Here is a 22470-nt window from a genome sequence, read left to right on the forward strand (position 1 = left end):
AAACCCTTGATTTCCCATTAATTTTGTTCGTTCATCAAGGTAAATAATACCGTCTCCCTCAAAAAAATTAAAATTGGATTCTGTACTGGAAGGTCCAGGATACTTGCCGCACCATTTTCTGTGTGTTTTCTTTGGGTACATCATCAGTTTGATGTCAAAATATAATTTCCACTCGTCAATTTCCCTTATATTTGCATAAAAGATATATATGATAAAAAAAAGTTCTAATTTATTCAAAATACATAACAAGTTGAAACTCTAAATATTCCGAACAACAAAAGCAAGGATAGATCACAAAGCGAGACTCACAGAAAGTGAAGATACCAATTCGCTACATATACATTTATCATATAGCATAAGCCCTGCTCTATCAACATATTTCCAACCCACGAGTTCACTAGGTTCATCATCTGAATATAGTATTTTGAAAAACAGACAACAGCACTTTAAATCCTCAAAAAAAAACATTTCACTTGTAAGCAAGATTAGGTTGTATACCAAGTACTTCCATATAAATTGGCAAAATTATTGTAAAAGTCAAATGGGACGTATTTCTTTTAAATCACTTTTTACCTTCAAATATCCTCAGCTATCTCCATGTTTTAAACTACTATCACTTCAAAAGATCTAAAAAAAAAGTAAAAGAAGATATTACAAGCCATTGACTAAAAAGTCTCATAACAATGGTTTACGTAGCTTCGTAAAAATACTAACTTGATTCTAATTGGTGGGATGTTTTTAGCTGACAAATCCTAGACCATTTTACATTATTACATAAAGTTGCTTACATTATAGAATGGCAATGTGAAACCCCCATAAAAGACTGAGACGCAAATTTCCAGAGCCTTTGGATAATAAAATATTTGACCAGGTACTGCAGAACCCTACTACATCTGGAAAATATTCCCTGAGAATTTGACAAGTCAGGATACAGACTACCGAAACTATAAGGCCTGCAGACACAAGGGGGGGGGGTCCAATTAAGATCGTTCCTAAAGATTTCTCCTCGGGTCAGTTTGAGAATTATAGGCCTATATTTGGAGCCAATAGGAACTATCCATCCCCTCGCCAGTCCAAAATTTTTCTTTGGTATCCAGCTCGATTCTTCGAAATCAAAATGCCTCCTCTTAAATAGATTATAATCACAAAAAAATGCGCTATGGGTTTGGACGGCCGACTTTCATAGAGTCGTAAATCGATTTATTTTATTATTATTTTCTTTTTTATTCTTAATAAAAAGAGAATATTATTGCTAGTTTATCATAGCTTTTTTTTTGCAATGAATGTTTTATAAACTGCACTTAATTTGAAAAAATATACGAAGACAGAAATATTTTTCGTGTTTTTTTTTTTTTTCAGTTTAGATTTCTACAAAATAAAGAAAGACGGCTTCAACAGGACTAAAGCGCAAAAACGCACCTTATGTCAACAGTGTTTTTACTTATATATTTTAAAATTCGAAAGCAAGCCTCCGAAAGCCGAGAATTTTGATATAAAAACCGAGAATTATTTCAAATTGTAGTTTCAATTGTTACAATTTACAGCATAAAAAACAACAATTGCAACATTGAGGTAAAAAGAACCTTTCAAATGTAGTAGAATAAACTACATCTACAGTTAGGTTGGACCACATAGCCTCTCTTTGAGTGATTCTCAATGTGACTTAAACGGGCGTCAGCTGTAGCTACTCATGATCTAATTTAACACTAATTTGCTGTTGCTTACCAGTGGTTCTACCCTAATAATGTTTAAATGTGACTGGGCGAGCTATTCAATTTGCTTGAAAATTCTACTACAACAGGACTCAATTATGATGATAATCTAAAATTTAAATAACTTCAGCAGTGCTTGCCTTTGGGCTATAATTTTAAACTGAAGAGACAGGTATTTCATCCGATTAGACAAGGACCCACTTCTTGTATCAATAGCGGCCAGGGCTGTAATTTGCTAAGGGGCAGGGGGACAACTGCCCCTCCCAGACCTCATTTTAACTCCCCCAGACACAAGTTTGTTCCCCCTCCCCTAAGTAAAATTTTGTTTCTTCAAAAATCTTGTCAAAACTGCAGATAAACCTGCATAATTCAAACATCAACAGAAACGAAGCAGTTTTATTTAGTATATATTTACCTTTATGTTACTATAAAGTATCTTTATAGTACTATGTGGTATCTTAATGGTATCAAATGGCTTATTTTTCAGTTTTTCCTATCATTTTCACTTGATTTGGGAAAATTGGCTCCAACTTTGCACCCCCCCCCCCCACAGGATTTAGACGAAATTTAAATAACTTCAGCAGTGCTTGCCTCTGGGCTATAATTTTAAATTGAAGGGACAGGTATACACTAATAGCGACAAGCCTGTTCCAGGACCAAATGCGCTTTGAAGATTTGGATTGTATGGGGCGATCAAGCCTATTTGAAGGTCACTTGATGCTTACGCGGAGCTCTCAGGCACACATCCAGCCAGAATATGAAATATTTTGTTATTTTAATTTTTTCAATACTTGAACAGCCTCAAGTGGACCTGCCTTTGGGCATATTTTGGGAACTCATCCAAGATATCTTGCCTGACTAAACGCTATAATTGTATTTTTATATCAATTTTGTAGTTTAATTACAAACTTTGTACTACTTTCTAAGGCAAAATCTTAGGGAAAAAATCTAGATTGGTCAAATATACCTGTAGTATTTATGATAAAAATCTGCTTTAGGAGTAATTTGTGCGAGTGCTTTAAGGTAAATATAAAAACCATTTTACTTTTACTCGGAATTTAATATTTCCAAAACACATCTCTCCCCAACAGATTTTCCTTACCCCTTCCTTTAGTTCAAAAACTCTTATGTATCAACTTTAGCGGTAATTAAGCAACATTTACGGGATATGTAGTTGCCGTCTTAGATTTCAGATTTCTATACTGCAAAATAAGACCAGTGTTTAACAAGCCAAGAAGCACTTAACGAGTCATTTATGAACAGTTTAGGTTACAGGCTGCGTTTAAATAATTAAAAAAAAGACGACAGAAGGAGAAAAGGAAGACTGTTTTCCCACTTTAGTAATTAATATACATCATTACTTGAATGAGGCCTTAACCCTACTCATCCATTCAATTACATAGGTCAAACAGCATAGCCATACACAATCAACCATAAAGAATAATTCATGGACAGGCAGTCGTGTCGTAAGTAAGCATAAGTCGTCATTTACCAAATATTAAAAACAACTAGACCTACGTTGCCTGAGCAACGTGAAATGTTGCGGCAACCTTTGTCCGGCTTCGCTGAATAAAGTGTTGCGAGAGCAACACTTTGGTTTTGTTTCTTTGCTATCGGTTAAATGCTGAAGTTGTCAGCCTATCAAAGCTTTTAAAACGTTATGTTCAAAGACGAAAGCGATCAGTAATCACATGATCAAAGGCTATTCCTCAGCCTTGAAAAAACAAAAATAACAAACGAATATCGAAAGAAGGGACTAAATTGACTTTGCAGCCAGTTGAACTTTATCCTTTTCAATCGTAGACATCGTGACGGATCAAGACTTGGAACAATATCTTATATAATCTAGTTGGTATTATAAAGCTATCCATAAATTTTCAGGATCAAAATACCATAGATGACACTATTAATTATTACGAAACTGCCTCGTTTTACGTTTTCGTTTGTCCCCGTTGCGTAAACACTTAATTCTAGGTTACAGTGAGTATGGGTAGGCTACACCAACTAGAAAAAGTTACAAACCGCTCTTCACTAAAGATGATTGTAGGATCAACACTTTTCAGGATCAAAATACCATAGATGACACTCTATTAATTATTACGAAACTGCCTCGTTGTTTTACGTTATCGTTTGTACCCATTGCGTAAACACTTAATTCTAGGTTACAGTGAGTATGGGTAGGCTAAACAAACTAGAAAAAGTTACAAACCCCTCTTCACTAAAGATGATTGTAGCCTAACAGTCGATTATTACTTACAAGTCCCCTACATGTCTTACCACTGGAACCAACTCGGTCTTACAATCAAATAACAAATAATAGGTACACCAAATAGCAAAATTTGCAAACCCCTCACTGCCGAAGATGATTATGAACTAACAGCCGACCTTTCCTACTTACAAGTCCCCTACATGTCTCACAATTGGTATCGGCTTATTTTTGGTTTCAGTGTGTACCCTAATACTGAAGTTGTCAACCCCTTGAAACTTTCACAACTAGTATATCTCACGAAGAAATTTTTTTAACCAAAAAATGGTTGACATATACTTTGATCAGCTCATCAAGAGCTATCGCTTGCATTCGAAAAAAAATTCTATCTGTCTTAGTTCAAAAGTTGATTTTTTGCCGTAGGCCAACTTTCTAACGTCACCACTTAGAAAGGAGCAAAGGATAAGCTCCAATTTCTTTAGCAATGACAGAACTTTTATAGTTTAAGAGGTACATCTGATAACATTTCTCCACCTCAATCCCAAGTCCGAAAAAAACAAATGATAAACCCAGCGAAAATCACGGCAGCGCTTTCGGACCCATGGGAAAATGCCGCTTTTTTGCTTCTGTAAATTTTTCTATTTATCACTCAAAGAAGATATATTGGCTGTGGGGCCGGGTAACTGCCGCATATATTTAACAGTTATAGATTTTAGTCCATCTTCAATTTGAAATTGGTGCCTGCCTGCTTGCCTGCTAGAACAGAGCTTTCCACTTGAAAGCAGAAACATGGTTTGATGAAACGAAAGCTGGGCTGCACAACTTCATATACTCCTCTCTGAAATAGGCTTCATAACTCCGCACACCATAGGCTCTGGCTTGTGGACAAGCAAAACCATCCTTTTTGGCCCCAGACAAGAGTTCTGCGGAGCTTTCCAAAATGTAATGCCATGTTCATCAATCCGGCCTGAGGTCCACACTTTCCGTAAAAACCGCACAGGTTAGACCCTTACCAGTTTCCAGGAATAAGCCGACATCGGCGGCATAGAAAAAAAAGAAACGGGACAAAACCAAAGTATTGCTCTCACAACACAATAAAGAGACAAATAATTCAGAGGCGACAACCCAACACAAGTGTTCAAACCAAAAATTTTCTTTAATAAAAACTAGAAATTATCCATAATTAGGACTGATAAAGAACTGTGTGGTGGGGAGATGAACGATTGGAGTTATGCAACGGAGAATTGTGCGACAGGGAGTTCTGACAGGTGTGGGTACCGACCTATCCGTGCGTCCAGTTAAAGACCAAAAAAATTCCATAATGTATTTAGTGTATATAATGTGTCCATAATGTATATAGCACATATAATGCGCTTAACTCACAAAATATTAGAAACTTTAACATGACGGTTTTTTGCTCAGACTGATTTTCCGTAAACTAACTACAATCAGTCTAGCATTAATTTGCTTATTCCTTGGTTTGCTGCAACTGACTTTGGCGTGTTAAAAGTTAATTTCTCAAGAAAAAGTTCCAATTGAATTAGCTGCAAGCTGGATAAGATGTGTAAAAGGAGCAATAAATGGTTAATTTGCATATTAAACATTTGAAACGCTGGGTAAAACAGTTAAAGTCGTGCGTACCAAGAAAGACCTCGTTTAATAGTTCTATCTGTACTAAAAAATTTAGGAAACAATTTTAAACCTTGAAATAGGGTTTATATTAATGCAGAATCATTTTTTTTAATGAGACAATTCGTTGTTTTGTTTGTTTTTTTTTTTTTGGGGGGGGGGATGAATATTACGAAACAGGCAAATTATACGCAGATGATATTCATGAATATCTAGAGAAATGTCCAGGAATATTTGCATAAAATTCCCACTATTCGGGGCTAGAGGTTGCACCATGTCTCTTCCCCTGAATGCCAGTGTGCAGTCAATAATAGATGGGAATCACAATTTGCTAGGACAAAATTCAGAAGAAAAACATGATTCCCTACACAAGCTCATGATAAGAGAACTACTTTATTTACTGATGAAATTTTGTTATTTCTTGGATTTACTCGTGCATTCAAAAACGCAACAACACTTTACTATGTTTAATAGTTTGGATCTTTTGCCAAACAAATAATTTACCCTATAATAATTTACTGGAATAAATTTTTTCCAGTGATCTATACGGCAATCTAAGAGATTATAAACCTTTTTGATCACAGATGTGTCAACTGTGCCAACCGGTAGCCAATTTGTTACCATTACCTAAAATTCACAACTTAGATGTACAATACATTTATGAAAACTCGATTTATTTTTGGGACACAGTGCGCGGTAGCGATGCTAGTGGCTGGAGACAGGAAACTGGCAGTCTGAATCTAAAAGATCGGACCAATTGGAAAAACAAAACAAAATTGCGTCCCCGCCTATGGTGTTGTAGTACGATCTAGGAAGTGTCAAGTTCAGAGCTCTGTACCAAAAGCTTCTCATGGGCAAGATAGGAGTTTTCATAGCTGTATTGTATATCTAAGCTGTGCTAAAATTTGGTCCCGGGCTGAGCAGTATATTACCGCTCTATTTCATAATTTCTTTGCTAAAAATCAACCACAAATAAACTTTCCATTGAAAGGTTTATCTTCAGAGAACCTTGAAATAATCAGGTAAATTACGATTCATCAAAAATGCGTAATTTTTTCAGTCAAATGTGATTTTTTCTTTTAAGTTCGAAATTGCAGAATTTATGGAATGGGACCAAAAGTAAACAGGCAGGTTACTGTCGAACATCAAAAGGGGCATTCTAACTAGAGATCTTAATTCATGTTAGAAAGCAAATTAACTCAGTGAGAAAGAATTTTACTACTAGTAGTACCATACTAATAATTAAAAGAGGCAAAAACACTTGTTGCTCTGTCTTTATGATACACTTGCTGGGTAACAGCATAAATGTCTTAGCCTATTTTTAAGACCAAGATTTTTAATAAAAGAAACGTATTTAAAATACAAAATGAACAAAAATTAACGCGTCTTAGAAGTCGGAAATGGGAATTATAGCAATAACCAGCATTTTCAACATTTAGGTACACAGCCAATATTATCAGTTAGGGATATGGGACTGTAAACTGCAGAAAGAGAAAATAATTTTCAGCCCCGTGTTTTCCAGTTTTCTCGGAAGAAATTGATTATTTTTCACTCACATACTTTTATTATATATCAAAATTGAACAACGTATAATCTTTCTCCTTTTATTCACTGCATAGGTTGACGATGAAAATCGATTTGGAGACTAACGACTCAAATATCCGCTAATAAACCTTTATATCCGAAATTACCATTGGTCGTCTTTCATCCAATTGCCCCAACGAAACAAACTACACCTAGTGGATGGTTTCAGTGGTGGTGATACTAAGGGAAATATCCTTAACGATTATTCTTTTGCTAATAAACGATTATTCTATTGCTAATATCCGCTAATAAACCTTTATATCCGTAATTACCATTGGGCGTCTTTCAGCCAACTGTTCATTGCCCCAACGGAACAAACTACACCTAGTGGACGGTTTCACTGGTGGTGATACTAAGGGAAATATCCTTAACAATTATCCTTTTGCTTTGTACAGTTTCGGGTAGTTTTTCAGTTAGTTCTAAGCAAGTCTCTGAGAATTTGAGTCTTCAACAAAAGTACAAGTCTTCCTATTAAGTGTAGGAAAAAAAATATAACTGTCAGTACGACATGTATGCATTTTTACCGCTTTTTTGCTAGTCGAATTGAACCTTTGGGCGAGGGAAGGGGTTTGAAGTCCAGTAACACCCTTCACTCTGGATACGATTCGCTTGAAATATCAGGGCACGTAGACAGGGCTGCGCAAACCTCGAAAACTTAGATACGAACCCCTGAGGTGGGGTATTTTCCATTAAGAAGTATCGGAAGGTTTTTAGATTGGAGATCAGGAGCGATATTTTCCTCTAGGTTTGACTTCTACTTGTACACATATCTTAATCCCCTCCCTTCAAAAAGGGCGACCTTTATTACATCCTCTCCCTTCAAAAAATTCACTGACCTTTATTGGGGAATTAAACCCTTAATCTACTTTTGTGTAAAAGTAGGGAAAATTAAAACAAGCACTTACGCTGCAGTTCAGGTGCAGATGTAGGCACAGACAAAGATGCAGGTGCTGGTATAAGCAAGTATAACACAGGTGCAGATAAAAGCGCAGGCACATGATTAGATACGATACTATTGATGACTGGACGAGGCTCCTCCCTAACTTGTAGATTATCCATAATGGTCTTAATTCTCTGTTTGACCTTTGATTGTTCCGTTGGTAAGGAGATTTGCTCAACCGAGGGCTTAACATCTGCAACATCCTCTTGTTCAGCTTTGATGAAAATTTGACAAAAGTTGGTAGCATTTTCTGCAGTTGGGTGAATAACTATATTACCTTCATTTGGATAAACAGGCTCTTCTTTAACTTCAGCTTTTGGTTGCAAAAGAGGTGTAGCTGCCTGAAAAATAAAAGGGGTCAAAATTAATAAATTTCTCACTTTAATACTGATGTTATATAATCGAAATTACGACTAAGTCCAGAAATAGGCAATCATTTATAAAGTGAACTTTTTAACAGCGGTTGTTCAGCTTTGAGATTAGAGTTCTTACTGGTCACACCTTCGTCGCAATCTTTTCGCACAGGTCTTGTAAAACTGACATTTTTTTTCTAATATAACCGTACACCAAAATGACTCCATTCCCAAACCTGAAACCCGTCTTTTTGACATACACTATTGTATTTTCAATTTTTTTTTAGTTCCTTGTAGTTTTTATTTTTTGGTTTTCTTTTCTTTTTTTTTTAATTATTGTTCAATTCAGAATGGATGAGCATTAAGACGAAAAGGTTTAGCCCTTAATTTAACTCAATTGTCGTTTAGAGTCTTAATTCTCATTTTCTTAAAACTTTCAATCAGCGCAGTTAAAGAATTTTTTTGGATTGATTTTTACAGTTCCTATGGATTTCCAAAGTCTTTCCAAATCAAGGAAGGTAATAGCTTTTTCTGAAAAAGGAAGGTATACGTTTTCTTTAAAGCTACAGAAGCAGAATGAATATTATCATTATTGTAACCATGCAATTTGCATATATAGGTGGACTCTATTCTGCATCATATATGTAAGAATTCTAGAAGCCAATATGATGAAGTCCGCTTTTTTGTCTTTCTTTTTTAGGTTTCAGTATCAAAACACTTGATTGATCAATAACCGAACATGATCACAAATGCATTCTCAAGAATAACATTTTTCAACCCGGGATTCCTGATTATTTAGGGAAAAAAACTGTTTTGGGCCCCGTTGAAGAGGTACGTAAATTATAGGGTATGTAAATTTTAGAGATACGTAAATTTAGGAAAGAGGTGGCAGTAAACCAAAAAAGATTAAAAGTTGAAATCTTTTCTATTAAGATTAAAAGTTTGAAATCGTCTCTATGTACTATCTAACACACTGCAATCAAATGTCCATATAAATACATACACATTTACCTACATATATAAAAATGAAAACTTGGAAAAATGAATAAGCATGTATCAATTGATAACCAATGAGAAAATTCATTTACATGAAAAAGTAAATCAATAGCCTTGAATCATTAGCTACTATAAATGTTTATGAGGTACCTCACAGTTGACTTTATTTTTAACCTTTTTGGAGGGGGAGTCAAGTCACTGAGAATCATGGAAAACGACATTGATAAAAAGACGGTCGGCAGTGTGAATTAAATTCTACCAATAACAAATTATATAAAAAAAATAATTTCAACATTTAACAAGTAGCTGTTCAAGAATAAACAAATGTAAGTACAAAAGTAAGAAAAAATAACTGAAAGTCACAAAAATCCTTTGACTATCAAAATCAGTTCCTGAATGATATTATTTGCCAACTGTAAATTGAAAGTAACCAATTTGACAAGTCATGTCTAAAAAATCCTGAAATTATCGAAACCAGTAACGAGCCTTTTTTTCCTCCGCTTTTTGTTTCATGGAATTTGTCACATTAACTTCTAGATAGCTCATATAAAGGCGATAGGACAGAATAAGTTAGAGAAAAAAGAAGAAGAAAAATCATAGCAAATCAAAACGTCGTAATTTCAGCGAAAAAAAAAATGGTATGTAAAATAGTTTTTAACAAAAAATTGTTCGTAATAAACTATCTTTAATTTATTTATTTTATTCGGGAAAGTAACTGCAAAATGTTGAATAAATACTGGAACCTAAATATTGTAACATTTTAATCAACAGTATCTACTGGCAAATCCAGCTCTTCTTTTTCTGATTCAGGTTACTGTGACTGAGCCTAAATTCTGGTTTCTGGAACTAATCTCCGGTCACCTTTATCTCAAGAAGCTTGAGGTTGTAGGGAACACAGACAACTACCCATCTAGCCAGCTTCAAGTCAATCGTGTTTATCAGATGAATGTTGGGGGAGCTGAAACTCTTCTTAGTGGAAACTGAGATACTTGGAAGCGTTAGAACTATAATGGCTACTTCATCAAGTTCCACACTAGTTCACAATCCGACCAATCTGTAATTTCTGTCCTCTTTCGAATGATTTTCCATAGACGTAGCTTTGTAAAGAAGCGTTGCTTAAACCACCAGGAATTTAGAGGAAAAACGAGCGTTTTGGATCTCAGACTTTTTGGCTCAAAAGCCAAATGGACCTCGGACTCGGACGTTAGATATATAGATATATCTATCTCTACATATATCTATATTAGACATATCTATATTAGATATATCTACATATCTAAAAGCAGCTATTTATTTTCTGTTCCCAGTTCAATCAAACAGACTACCCCCCCTCCCCCCCCAAAAAAAAATTTATTTAGATGTTCCATGTTCCAAAAACCTTTGTGTTTCAGATTCCCCATAATTTTAAATTATAAAAATATTACCCCCGAACTAAATTTTGGGGTAGGTACATGAATGATAATTTTATAATTTGGAATGATGAAAAATCTGAAATATAGAATTTTTTTGAAATATCTAAATAGTTCACAATTCTGTCCAGTTGGATGGGAGCTGACTTCCCCAAGCTCTTTGGATTCACTTGGACTAGAGTGATCACTAAGAGGTCGTCCCCGGTTGCTATCAACACGAGTTGAAGGAAAATTGCTAAATTCTTGCTGAAATGTAGAAAAATATTAAACCAACAGGAATTTAAAGAGGATAAACGAGCGTTTTGGATCTCGGACGTCCAATTGGCTCAAAAGTTGCAGAGATTTCTTCCTGAGCAAAGAGGACTACATAATGTGTTGGAATTGAGGAACAAACTGTTATTTGTTGTTGATCAGTTTGAAACTTCAGCCGTAAGTCCATGGGCAAAATGGAAACTTATAAAATCTAGATTGGAGTCATATAAAATTCTTTCGATAGGCTTGAAAGTTATGTCTATTAGTCCTTTGGGCAAAAGGACTTCAATATACGAAAAGAAAAATTAAGAAAGTTGACTCACTTGAAAATAGGAACTAAAGGTCCAAAACATTTATTTTGAACGGCTTGACACTTACGACGGTCCTTGGGCTAAATAGACCGAAAGAAACTTTTTTTCGGTCATCTTGAAACTTATGTTCTCAAGTCCTTGGGCCACGGGGATCCCAATACACCAGAAAAGTATTGAAGGAAATTTACGTACCGCGAAAAACGGGGCCCAAAACAGTTTTTTTTTTCAAGTGGTTGGAGACTTATACCGGTCAATGCCCGGACCAAGTGTACACACATTCACCAAAAATAAATTCTGATCAGTTTTACGCTTTTGTTAGTAAGTCCTAGGGTAAAAGAAAGCCCAAGTATAAAAAAAAAAACATTAGATTTACCTTAAAACGAAACCAAAGGGGATGATTTTTTTCCCACAAACAGCTTGAAACATGAGATAAAAGCATGCTGATGTAGAAAAAAAAAAATTTGGGATCACAGACCCTTTTGCATGGGCCCAAAAACTTTTTAAAGGTTTCGAAATACCGTCCATAAGAAATTAGGCAGGGGACCTCGATCTGAGAAAAGTGAGACTAAACAAATAAATTTTTGCTTAGAAAGAAGTCACAATTATTGCCAAAAAACTTTTTTCCCCAAACAGTTTGCATACTTAATCCTTCGGTCCCTGGGTCAAAGGGACAGTAGTTCCGAAAATAAGTTTTGAGTTCGGGGCAACGGCAATACACTACAATATGTTATTTAACTTCATAGTTCTGGGGCTAGAAGAAGGAGGACAAATATAACTTTTTTCTACATGTAAGAAATGTCCATGAGCATCGGAATTGCGATTTTATTTGGGGCACCAGCTAAAAATTAACAAAAGTTTAGAGCCTTACCTGCAGTAATGTCAAGTGCTGTCAGAGTTCCCTTTAATCTGAGTTATCAGTGGAACTAAAAAAATTTTAGGAGCTAAGAAAGATAACATAACTGTGAGCTGAATCCTGTTCTCCGGCTTGTATTTACTTGACAGAACCGGGACTGGTCCATTTAAATATAAGAAAACACTGATATAACTCATACCAAAAGTGCATATTTACAGATCCTGGGGACAAAACACAAAATCGCAAAGAAAAGAAGAACGAGGACAATAAACAACCAGTGAAAAAATTGAAAATTATGCAAATATTTCGGTCAAGATTTCTGCTTGACCGTCCACAGTGTAGAATAAACTGATAAAAATATAAAAAAACAAACCAAACCTTAAAGCAAAACGCAAAGTTAGAATATGATGACCCTTTCTCAGTAACGGTGAAAGGTTTATTGTCCTCGTTCTTCTTTCTTTGCGATTTTGTGTTTTATCATGATTAGCCAGTGTGGTCTCAGAAATTATTTAGACCCTGGGGAGCTATTTTAAGCTTTTTCAATTGTTGCTATTTAATCCACCAGGTAGTATTTTGATGACGACACGACCAGCTTGTTATTCAGCTTATTTATTACTACCTAAAGCTGCCTCCTTTACGTGTCTTTTAGCTAATGAATAGAACATCTTCATCAACTGATTTGTCGCCTTTCTCCACTCCTTTGGGTTTTCAACCCTCACTTTTTTTCAAATAATTCACAATTACTCAGTTAATGCAGTGCTCTTTGCCCCTCACAAACGTACTTGAAGATTATGGCGTCAATATCTACTGATCCTAACATATAATTGTTGAACGAAAATTATTAATACTTACTTCAACTACAGGCCACCTTGTACTTCTATGCCACATAACATCATATTTTCATATTTTACTTACTTCAACTACATCATATTTTACTTATTTCAACTACAGGCCACCTTGCACTTCTATGCTACATAACATCATATTTTCATATTTTACTTACTTTAACTACATCATATTTTACTTACTTCAACTACAGGCCACCTTGCACTTCTATGCCACATAGCATCATATTTTCGAATTTGTGATTTCTGCTCTTCCCTCATATTTTGGCGATATTTTTTCATATAGTCTGCTTGCCTCCTTTTTCTTTCAGCGTTTTCTTCGGCTGTTAGCCTCCTTTTATTGCCCTAAAATAAACAGAATTAAAATGAATTATAAATTCAAACATACATAAAAAAAAAACACTGAGGGCTTAGGCTATAAGCCCTCCGAAGGCCAATTTGCGCTTTCCTGAAAAAAAAAACAACTTGTTTTCCCGGTTTCTATTTAATAGTAGTAGCATTGAAAAATCAAAAATCGATGAGACTTCCAAAAATGAATGTTATTGTATTTTAACCAATCAGTCAATAACCAAAAATTTTAACCAAATTGTATTTAACCAATTTAACCAATAATTTCATTAACTCTCTTGAATTTTATCCAAACTAATTTTTATCCATACTCTTCAATTTTATCACAATCCATTAAATGTATAGAAATAGAAAACCAAATTATTAAATCATTTATTGACTAGTCCATTCAAAATACTGCATCAACAAACTAAAAATATTAAACAAATTTTAAATTTTAATTAATTTTAAATTTCAACAAATTAAAATTTAAAATGACTAATGTTCCCGCTGAAAGTTTTTTTTTGTATCAATTTTATACATTTACAGATAAAATGGAATCAGAAGGAAAAGTTTTGACAAAGAAGCTTCATTGAAAACTTAATTAGAAGTCACAAATGTAAATTTCTAAGAAATATTTTTTTCTTTCTTGTAATCTAGACTATTATTATCATTAACTTTTTTGCTTTTTTGACGTGCGGGAAAAAATTCGCTGTGCAAAATACAAATCGTTTTCAGTAAAAAGGCGAAAGATTTGCTCGATAACTCGCCCATCAACGAAATCGTCTATTTGACGCCTTATGCACCAGCAATGGTTCTGAAAGATCTTTTTCCTTTTTTCAGTAAAAAGAAATGACACTCAAGCCTTTAATCTTAGAGAGGGGTGGGGCGAGTATCCATAATTTTATCTGTAAGGCTTATCTGTAAGACTGTTAAAAATATAAAACGTTCTCAGCAAAAAGCAGTGAAAAACGAGGAGGAGGCCAATAGCGTACTATAACCTGTTGTACTTTCTGTTTGTTATAAATTTGAAAAACTTTATTTCCGTTCTGTTTAAGTTATAACAGATGCTCTTTACTTTTCTTTGAAGAACTTTTCTAAATGTTTGTAAAAATTAATTAATGAAATAAAAGAGGGCCGATTTCTGCAGGGTTTCTGCAGGGACTCCAATCATACTTCTCAGGGCATTTTTAAGAAAATCAAAGTTCAGCTCCAATTTAATGCTCCAGTTGGTAGAAGAAATAGTTTTCAAACACTTTGACTGAAGGATCATTGAACATTGAACAAAAAAAAAAACGAAAATTTAGCAGAATGAGGTAAGATCAGAGAAGCAATGTCATAGTGACAAAAAAATGCCTATTAACATACATACAGCATGCATTGAGATATATTTGCTACTTTTGAAATTTCTTGAGTTTTTCCAATCAGAAACTCTGGCTGCAGTGAACTACTATTTTTAAAAAATTTTTTTAAAATAATCTTAAAAATTATTTTTTTTAACTACTATGAAAGAGACCAGTTTTATTGTCCTTATCCAGCTACAAGAAAGTGAAGAAAAATTTGCATATTCAACTTAAGATAATTGCAAGAAGTGTCTTTGGCCCCCTTTCATACATGTTTTTGGCCACCACCCTGAACAGATTTGGCTAGTCAATAATAAGAATGGCCACATAAAGTGTGGCAAAATTACAAAAAAATTGTCATAACTTTACTAAAATATTGATTTTCATTAGAAAAAATTACCAACTGATCATCAAAATCTGTTGCAACCCTACCTCCAAATTTATTAGCCGCTGATGCCTCTCAAGGAGAAAGAACATAAAAAAACATGACAGAAAAAGTCTGCGAAGTTCAGTATGCATAGGTACAGACTGAACCAAGGTTCAGTATCAAACAAGCATAGGCACACACAAAGTGCGTCTTTAGGACTTGCTTTTGGAAAATGCTTAGAGGTACCATAGGACCAGAAGCTTATTCCAACAAGGTCCATTACTATCTAAGTCCTTTTTTCTGAGCATCCATGTTCAAGCTGGTTACTGAGTTTGCTACCCAAAAAAGTTTACCTTGCGAGCATTTCAGTTGACAAATAGCCGGTTTTCTCCCCTCTTTCAACTCACTTAGACCTTTAACCTGCACATATGGTCCTCTTTTCCATTCGGCCTTTGACCCTGAAGTGGGTCTTTGTTTATTTGAATCCAGATTAGGACATCAGTAAGCCTCACTCATTAATAAACTTTAAAGGAAGATGATGAATAATTACTTCAACTGCACGGCGCATATAATTACTTCTACGTCGTCTGGCATCATATTCTCGAATTTGAGCTCTCCGTTCTTCACTCATGTTTTCTCGATATTTCCTCATATATTCTGCACGTCTGCGCTTTCTTTCTGCACTTTGTGACATTTCTCAAGGAGTTTCAATTGCTCTTTACACTAGTTGTATTGTTCCTGAAACATTAGAAATGGATTAATTATTATTTTTGAACCCCTTCTACTTAAAGACAATAACATTTTCACATGTTTTACGGTGCTATAGCAAGATGCCATATTATATGTGAATCTAAATTTATAATGAATAAAAAAAAGTTTTCTCAATTGAAAGTAAGGAGCAACATTATAACTTGAAAAGAACACAAATTATTACGTTTATGAAGGGGGTTACCCCCTTCTCAACACCTTGCTCTTCACACTAATGTTTTTTAATACTTTTCAAAAAGCTTCTTATTGTTCTAATTAAACAACCTTGTGGTTCAGGAGTTGTTCTAAAAAAATTGAGACAAAATTCAAAATTTAGCATATGGAGTGAGGTATTGAGGAGGGGGCAACCACCTATACGTAATAATTTCTGTTTGTTTTAAGTTTTAATGTTGCTCTTTACTTTCAGTTGATTTTTTTTTAATTTAATGTCTGATCGTTTTTTAAATAATGACAGGAAATCTGGTCTCACCTCCAAGGAGAAATCCTCATCCACATGAAAATTTCCTCTAGAAAATTCAATCCCAGTTATAATTTACCCCAGAGATTTGCCCTTAACAACTCCATGCGTAAAAGTAAGACGGAATAGGGAAAGAAAGACATATAAAAAGTATTTTGAATAGGAATTCCGGAAAATTCCCCATGTAAAATTTCCCTTGACAATTTTACACCCTGAAAACTTCCCTCCCTGTGGAAAATTCCCCCTAGGAAAACCCTCCCGCAGAAAATCCGTCCCCCACCCAAAAATGTATGCATGCTTCCCAATAACAAATGTAATGTGTAAACAATGGGCAAATTTTTATAAATTAAAGACCTTTCCTCTGGGTCTGTGGGGGATCATGTTATATCCAAAGTTATTGGACCTTTCAACTATGATGAACTAAATGGCTATCTCAAAATTTCGATCATATAATTTTGGGGGAAAAGGGTAGTGGAGGGTGCCTAGTTGTCCCCCGCATTTTGGTCACTTAAATAGGGCACTAGAACTTTTAATTTCTGTTCAAACGACCCCTCTCTCGATATTCTAGGTCCATTTGATTGATACAATCCATGAACTTTCTTCTGGCAAAAAATTAAAATTCCATATTTCGCAGACAGGAGGTTGAAACCTCTGAAATAAGATTATCTGGTATGATGAATCTAATGGTGTGATTTTTATTACGATTCTTTGACTTTAAGGTGGTGTTTTCCCCTTTTTAGAAAATCATTAAATTTTCTCAGGGACATAGTCTTTGATGTGTAACACTAAACTTAATGAAACTTACATATTTGAAATAAGCATAATAAGTCTATTCTTTTGAATATATCTATCAACATATATATCACCGTTTTTGGAGTTTCAGTTATTATTGAGCTGGGTCACTCCTTACTTACAGTTTGTTACCACAAACTGTTTGATTAAATTCATAAAAACTTGCTTGCTATCTAAAACTCTCAGTAAACCTTGAAAGACAACCAATAGACTATAGCCCCCCCCCACAATGAAAAGGTAATTAAAACAAAACAGAGTAGACACACAAAATTACAGAGCGTTCATCTCAATTTTAGTTGAAATCTACTGGAAATATGCAAACATCAAAAGGGGGCAAGTTTTTGCCTATTTTTGCCAGACAGCCTCTAGTTCTTTTTTTGGAGGGGGAAGGGGAGGAGATATCTCAAATGAAAGGTTACCTTCAATTAAAATTTCATATCAACTTCAACTAAGTTCCCATAGCATACATATACTCATTTGACAGGATTGGAGAAAAATCTCTCCTGCTACCAGCATAAAATTCAAAGAGCCCCTTCTCCCCCCAAAAAATGAAAAATACCCTGACACTTTCACATTGATCCACTAGCTGTGAGGCAAAAGAAGGTACACATAATATGACTATGGATGAGATTCGTCATGATTTTAACAGAGCTTAATGTGTAATTAGAAAAACAAAGACTTGGCTGGTAGCAAATAGCTTCACGTCTCCAGCATGTGATAATTCAAGACAAATATTATATGGAGTATTCTGCAACAAAATATAAGCAGAAAAGACAAAATTAACCAAATTAGGAAACAAGTCTTGCTGAAGATTAGATCAAATACAAACTGATAAGTAAACGCTTCTCAAACTTCAAACACATTAAATGCTTCTTATATTCTGGTGAGTCTTAGTTTCTTTCAAGAGTTACGTAAACACAGTCAATGTTCAATATGGTATTCAAATGGAAAAAAAAGTTTGTAAGATCATTCAATCTGCTCTTTCATTCCTAATTTTTTAGGAGAAGGTTCAGCTACTACAGTGTGCATATACGGTTGCTTTATTTTAATTACAAAATTATAAAACACATAACATCAATCCAAGTAGCCACTCAATGAAAGAGAGTCAAGATGTTGCTGAGTCCCATTATCTTTTTTCTTGGGGGGGGGGGGCAAATGTAGATTTTGCCACCCCCTGCCATGCCATTAATATTGTGAATATTGCAATTTTCATTTGGGGAGAAAGTTGAATGTATTTCATGCAAAAGTAATCATACTGGTAGGTTTCTATTCCTTGTATATTGTTTTTCAAAATTACTAGTTTTATCAACTCATAATTTATTCTCTATGTTTTTAAAAGATACATATAACTATTATTTAAAGAAAAAACTTTTCTCTCTCCAAATATAGCCTAATAAAATGGTAGTGGGTTAGGTTTATTGATTGTAAGTTGTAAAATCCACTGCATGTATATTTACCCAGGACAATTATCAAACAGTTTGTTGTAACAATCTATAAGTGAAGAGTGACTCGGCCCAATAGTAGCCATAACTCTAATAAATAGATAAATTGAAAGAGATGGCTTTTTATGCTGATTCCAAATCTACAAAATTTATTATATATTGCTACAAACCTGAGAAAATTCGCCAGATTCCTAAAAAAGAGAGAAACATCCCAGAAATCAACAGATGTGATGAAAATTGCACAATCAGATTCAACATATAAGAGAACCTTACTGTATGGGTGAAATTTCATGGGGGGCTATTTTTCAATGAAAGAATTTTCTGCTAGGAGCTAAGTTTCCAGGTGAATTTTCCAGGGAAAATTTTTACAAGGGGACAATTTACCAGAATTCATATATAAAATATGAATTCTGAATGTATTTCATGGGAAACTAATTGTACTGGTAGGTTTCTATTCCATGTACATTATTTTTCAAAAGTACTAGGTCCAGTGCTTTGGCAAGTTTAGTGCTTCTGGACATGCTAGGACTATTAAAATTGGTAGGTGTGTCAGGGACTTGCACAAATTGACTTTATAACAGTCATTTCCCTGATTCAACCATCTGGGGGACTGGAGGGAGATGAAAAATTAGAAGAAATGAGGTATTTTTAACTTATAAGGTATTTAGCTTGTTCAAATAATTCGCCAAAGCAACACAAGGTTGCACAGTCTGCAATTGGAGCCCATGAAGATGAAGATTGCAATATCTAATTCTTACCATCATTCGTTCATACCCCAGGTAATCAGGATCTGGAACAAACTACCATTCCCAGTCAAAAAAGTGAAATCACTGGAAGCCTTCTCCAATAGCCTAAACATAAACATACCATATCTCAAGACTTTTAACATAGGACGACTTTAAATGGAAATTGTCTGCAGTCGATCTGCTCTTCGCCCTGCCATAACATTTTTCTTCTAAAAAGGTGTCAGTTGTATAGAAATTTTGTATTGAGAGGCATGAGGAATAAAGTTATTTGTTATTTATGAATGGGTGATTGGATCTTAATGAAATTTGATATTTTGAAGGACCTTGTGTTTCAGAGCTTTTATTTAAATCCTGACCATATCTGGTGATATTGGGGGAGTTGGAGGGGGAAATGAGAAATCTTGGAAAATGCTTGGAGTGGAGAGATTGGGATGAAACTTGGTGGGAAGAAAAAGCACAAGTCCTAGACACATGATTGACATAACTGGAATGGATCTGCTCTCTTTGGGGGAGTTGGGGGCAAGGGTGTTAATTTGGAAAAATTGAGGTATTTTTAACTTAAGAATGGGTAACCAGATCTTAATGAAATTAGATATTTAGAAAGAACTCATGTCTCAGAGCTATTATTTTAAATCCAAACCAGATCTGGTGACTTTGGGGGGGGGGGAGACCAGAAATCTTGGAAAATGCTTAGAGTAGAGAGATCAGGATGAAACTTGGTGGGTAGAATAAGCAAATGTTGTAGATACATGATTGACATAACTGGACCAGATCCACTTTCTTTGGGGGAGTTAGGGGGATCCAGTGCTTTGGGCAAGTCCAATGCTTCTAGACATGCTAGGACAAAGAAAATTGGTAGGCATGTCAGTGACCTGCACAAATTGACTTGATAGTGTTGTTTTCCCTTATTTGATCATCTGGGGGGGGAGAGAATGGAGAGGGAAATTAGAAAAAATGAGATTTTTTTTAACTTACAAGTTGGTGATCAGATCTTAATGAATTTTGATATTAGAAGGGCCTCATGTCTCAGAGCTCTTATTTTAAATCCCAAATGGCATCAAGCCTCTGATTTTCCTTTTAAATCAATCTATTGATTCTTAGAATTTTGCTAGAGTAAAATTATAGTTTAACAACTTTTTGCTATCTTGGAAACAGGTTAGGTTAGGAAAATGAAACTTTCAGGGATGGGTCTACAGACTAAAGTATATCCTAGGAAGGTATTTTGAAGTACCTACCTCTACTCCTTCTCCCCTAGAGGGTGTAGACTTATGATGACTTGTAAAAATAATTTTTATTATAAAAGTGGAACCTTGAAAATAGATGTTCTGCTTAAATGAAGCATTAAAAAACTGTTTTCAGCTTCACAACTTTGCTGTATCCTAAGTTATGAGGTTCAAAGATCCAAAACAAGAGAAAAAGAAACTGATTGTTGAAAATTAAGGTAAAATGTTGTTTTTTCAAAATTCCAATAGGTATAGACTACCTATCAAGTAGGCAAATTTCTCAGACTTAGAAATCAGATAAGGGTTAACATAGAAGCTTGGCATTGCCTTCCCAGAATATGGTTTGGCCCCTGGATTCATTAATGGAAGTTTTATTTTCCTAACCTTAACTCCTTTCCAAGATAGGAAAAAGCAGCTAAACTAAATTTTACCCAATTCTTTTCTTGAAAGTACCATTGTAGGAAATACTTCAAGCAATTGCCAGCTTATTAGATAAATTGAAATATATGATAGTTTCATGTTCCCTAATAGCCTAAACAAATAAAAAGTATATGTTGTGGATTGTAGAAATAAGTCTGGACTTTAGGCTACATGCCACTTAAATACACAAAAATTGAGCACTCAAAAACAAAATTTTCACTTTCTTTTTGTATCCCATATCATCAAAATGTCAATTAGGCCTAGATAATGTTTTACAATAGCCCAGTACCTAACTTTTAATTTAAACTATTGTCAGAATTGCTAGAAACCATTGGCTAGTAAGGGAACCAAGTAAGTTAAAAAAAAATATTATTTACTTTGGAGCCAAATACCTCCACACTACAACTACATACATCAGAATACCTTCCTGTGGGATCAGTGAGAATCTACATTCATTCCTGACAGATACATTTGCCTAACTCATCCACTTTCCAAGAAACAAAAGCTCCTTATCTAGAATTTTACCATAGAATAATAGGACAGTACAGCCCTCTTGTTTTCAGGCCGCCATTTGTCTTCAAGGACCTTATGACCAGGGCAGAACAGCCCTAACGCCGCTTTTGTCCCTTATTCAAAACCGCCGCGATGACACTTTCTACTGTTGCCAAATTTAACTCTTCAACTTCAGGGGGTTTCTGAAAGTAAATTCGCAGAACACTAATTAAGTAAAACGTTATATAAAATAGCGCAGGCCTAAAGAAGTTGAGGGTTCTGAATTTGTTTTGTGCTCACATCCTTCTTACTCTAAATAACACAACAACCTTAGCCTCTGTTTCATTGATTCTTATTTTGTTCCTTATATTATTATTCTATTCATTATGAATATCAGAATAAATTTAGCAGAGGCGCCATTTGGGGGGGGGGATCAGGGGTGGACAAATGCTGACTCCAGATTTTCCAGGGGAGCCCGAGCTTCCACCACAAAGGGTTTTTTTTCCGGCCATAATTATCCATTATGTCCAACATAATCACTTCTGTTCAAATGATTTGAACTAACTGCACGCCTATTAGCCAAAGAGCGTTATTACCTGACAACCCTTGGGTAATTACGCTATTTGCTATTAATCATTGTAAAATCTGAAAGTAGGTTAGATTCATAATAAAAAGTCTCAAGTTCAGTCAAATGCCCCATGCCCACCCCAAGATTTGGCCCAAATGGCGCCTCTGAAACTTAGATAACATCAAATTGACTTACTAAATTTAAGTAGAAAGAAAGTTTCAGTCAATCAATTAGTGACCTAGATTCGTAACTTAACCTAGTTCTTGATAAAACTGTACACGATAGGTCTCTCTTCTTTTGCTTGTTCATTAGTTTCAGAATTAAGATACAGTAAAGAACTTGGAATCCTTAATCTTTGATTAAATTATTTTAGAAAGACTTTGGAATTTTGGCAGGTTTAGGCTGAAAGAGCAAAATTATCTGTGAACTAATTTC

At 34.8% G+C, this 22470-nt stretch overlaps 1 protein-coding gene across 1 annotated transcript; it reads right to left on the reverse strand.

Annotated features, from left to right (window-relative positions):
- Positions 1-214: 214 nt before the first annotated feature.
- Positions 215-21657, reverse strand: LOC136032768 (MAP7 domain-containing protein 1-like). Its single transcript, XM_065713119.1, has 5 exons — positions 21501-21657; positions 15678-15865; positions 13274-13435; positions 8037-8412; positions 215-627 (listed from the first exon to the last, which is right to left on the reverse strand). The coding sequence occupies exons 2-5, from the start codon at positions 15819-15821 to the stop codon at positions 614-616; spliced, it is 696 nt and encodes a 231-aa protein (XP_065569191.1). The 5' UTR covers positions 15822-15865; positions 21501-21657; the 3' UTR covers positions 215-613.
- Between the last annotated feature and the right edge of the window lie 813 nt (positions 21658-22470).

This window comes from Artemia franciscana, chromosome 11 (genome assembly GCF_032884065.1).
Source record: "Artemia franciscana chromosome 11, ASM3288406v1, whole genome shotgun sequence".
Lineage (NCBI taxonomy): Eukaryota > Metazoa > Arthropoda > Branchiopoda > Anostraca > Artemiidae > Artemia > Artemia franciscana.

What these genes read in the sequence shown, in the direction of transcription:
- LOC136032768 (XM_065713119.1), bottom strand. Translation starts at nt 15,821, where the DNA reads ATGTCACAAAGTGCAGAAAGAAAGCGCAGACGTGCAGAATATATGAGG. An exon ending in ATATGCGCCGTGCAGTTGAA is followed by an intron (nt 13,436 to 15,677) that starts GTAATTATTCAT and finishes TGTTTATTTTAG; the next exon opens with GGCAATAAAAGGAGGCTAAC. An exon ending in CAAGGTGGCCTGTAGTTGAA is followed by an intron (nt 8,413 to 13,273) that starts GTAAGTAAAATA and finishes TTTATTTTTCAG; the next exon opens with GCAGCTACACCTCTTTTGCA.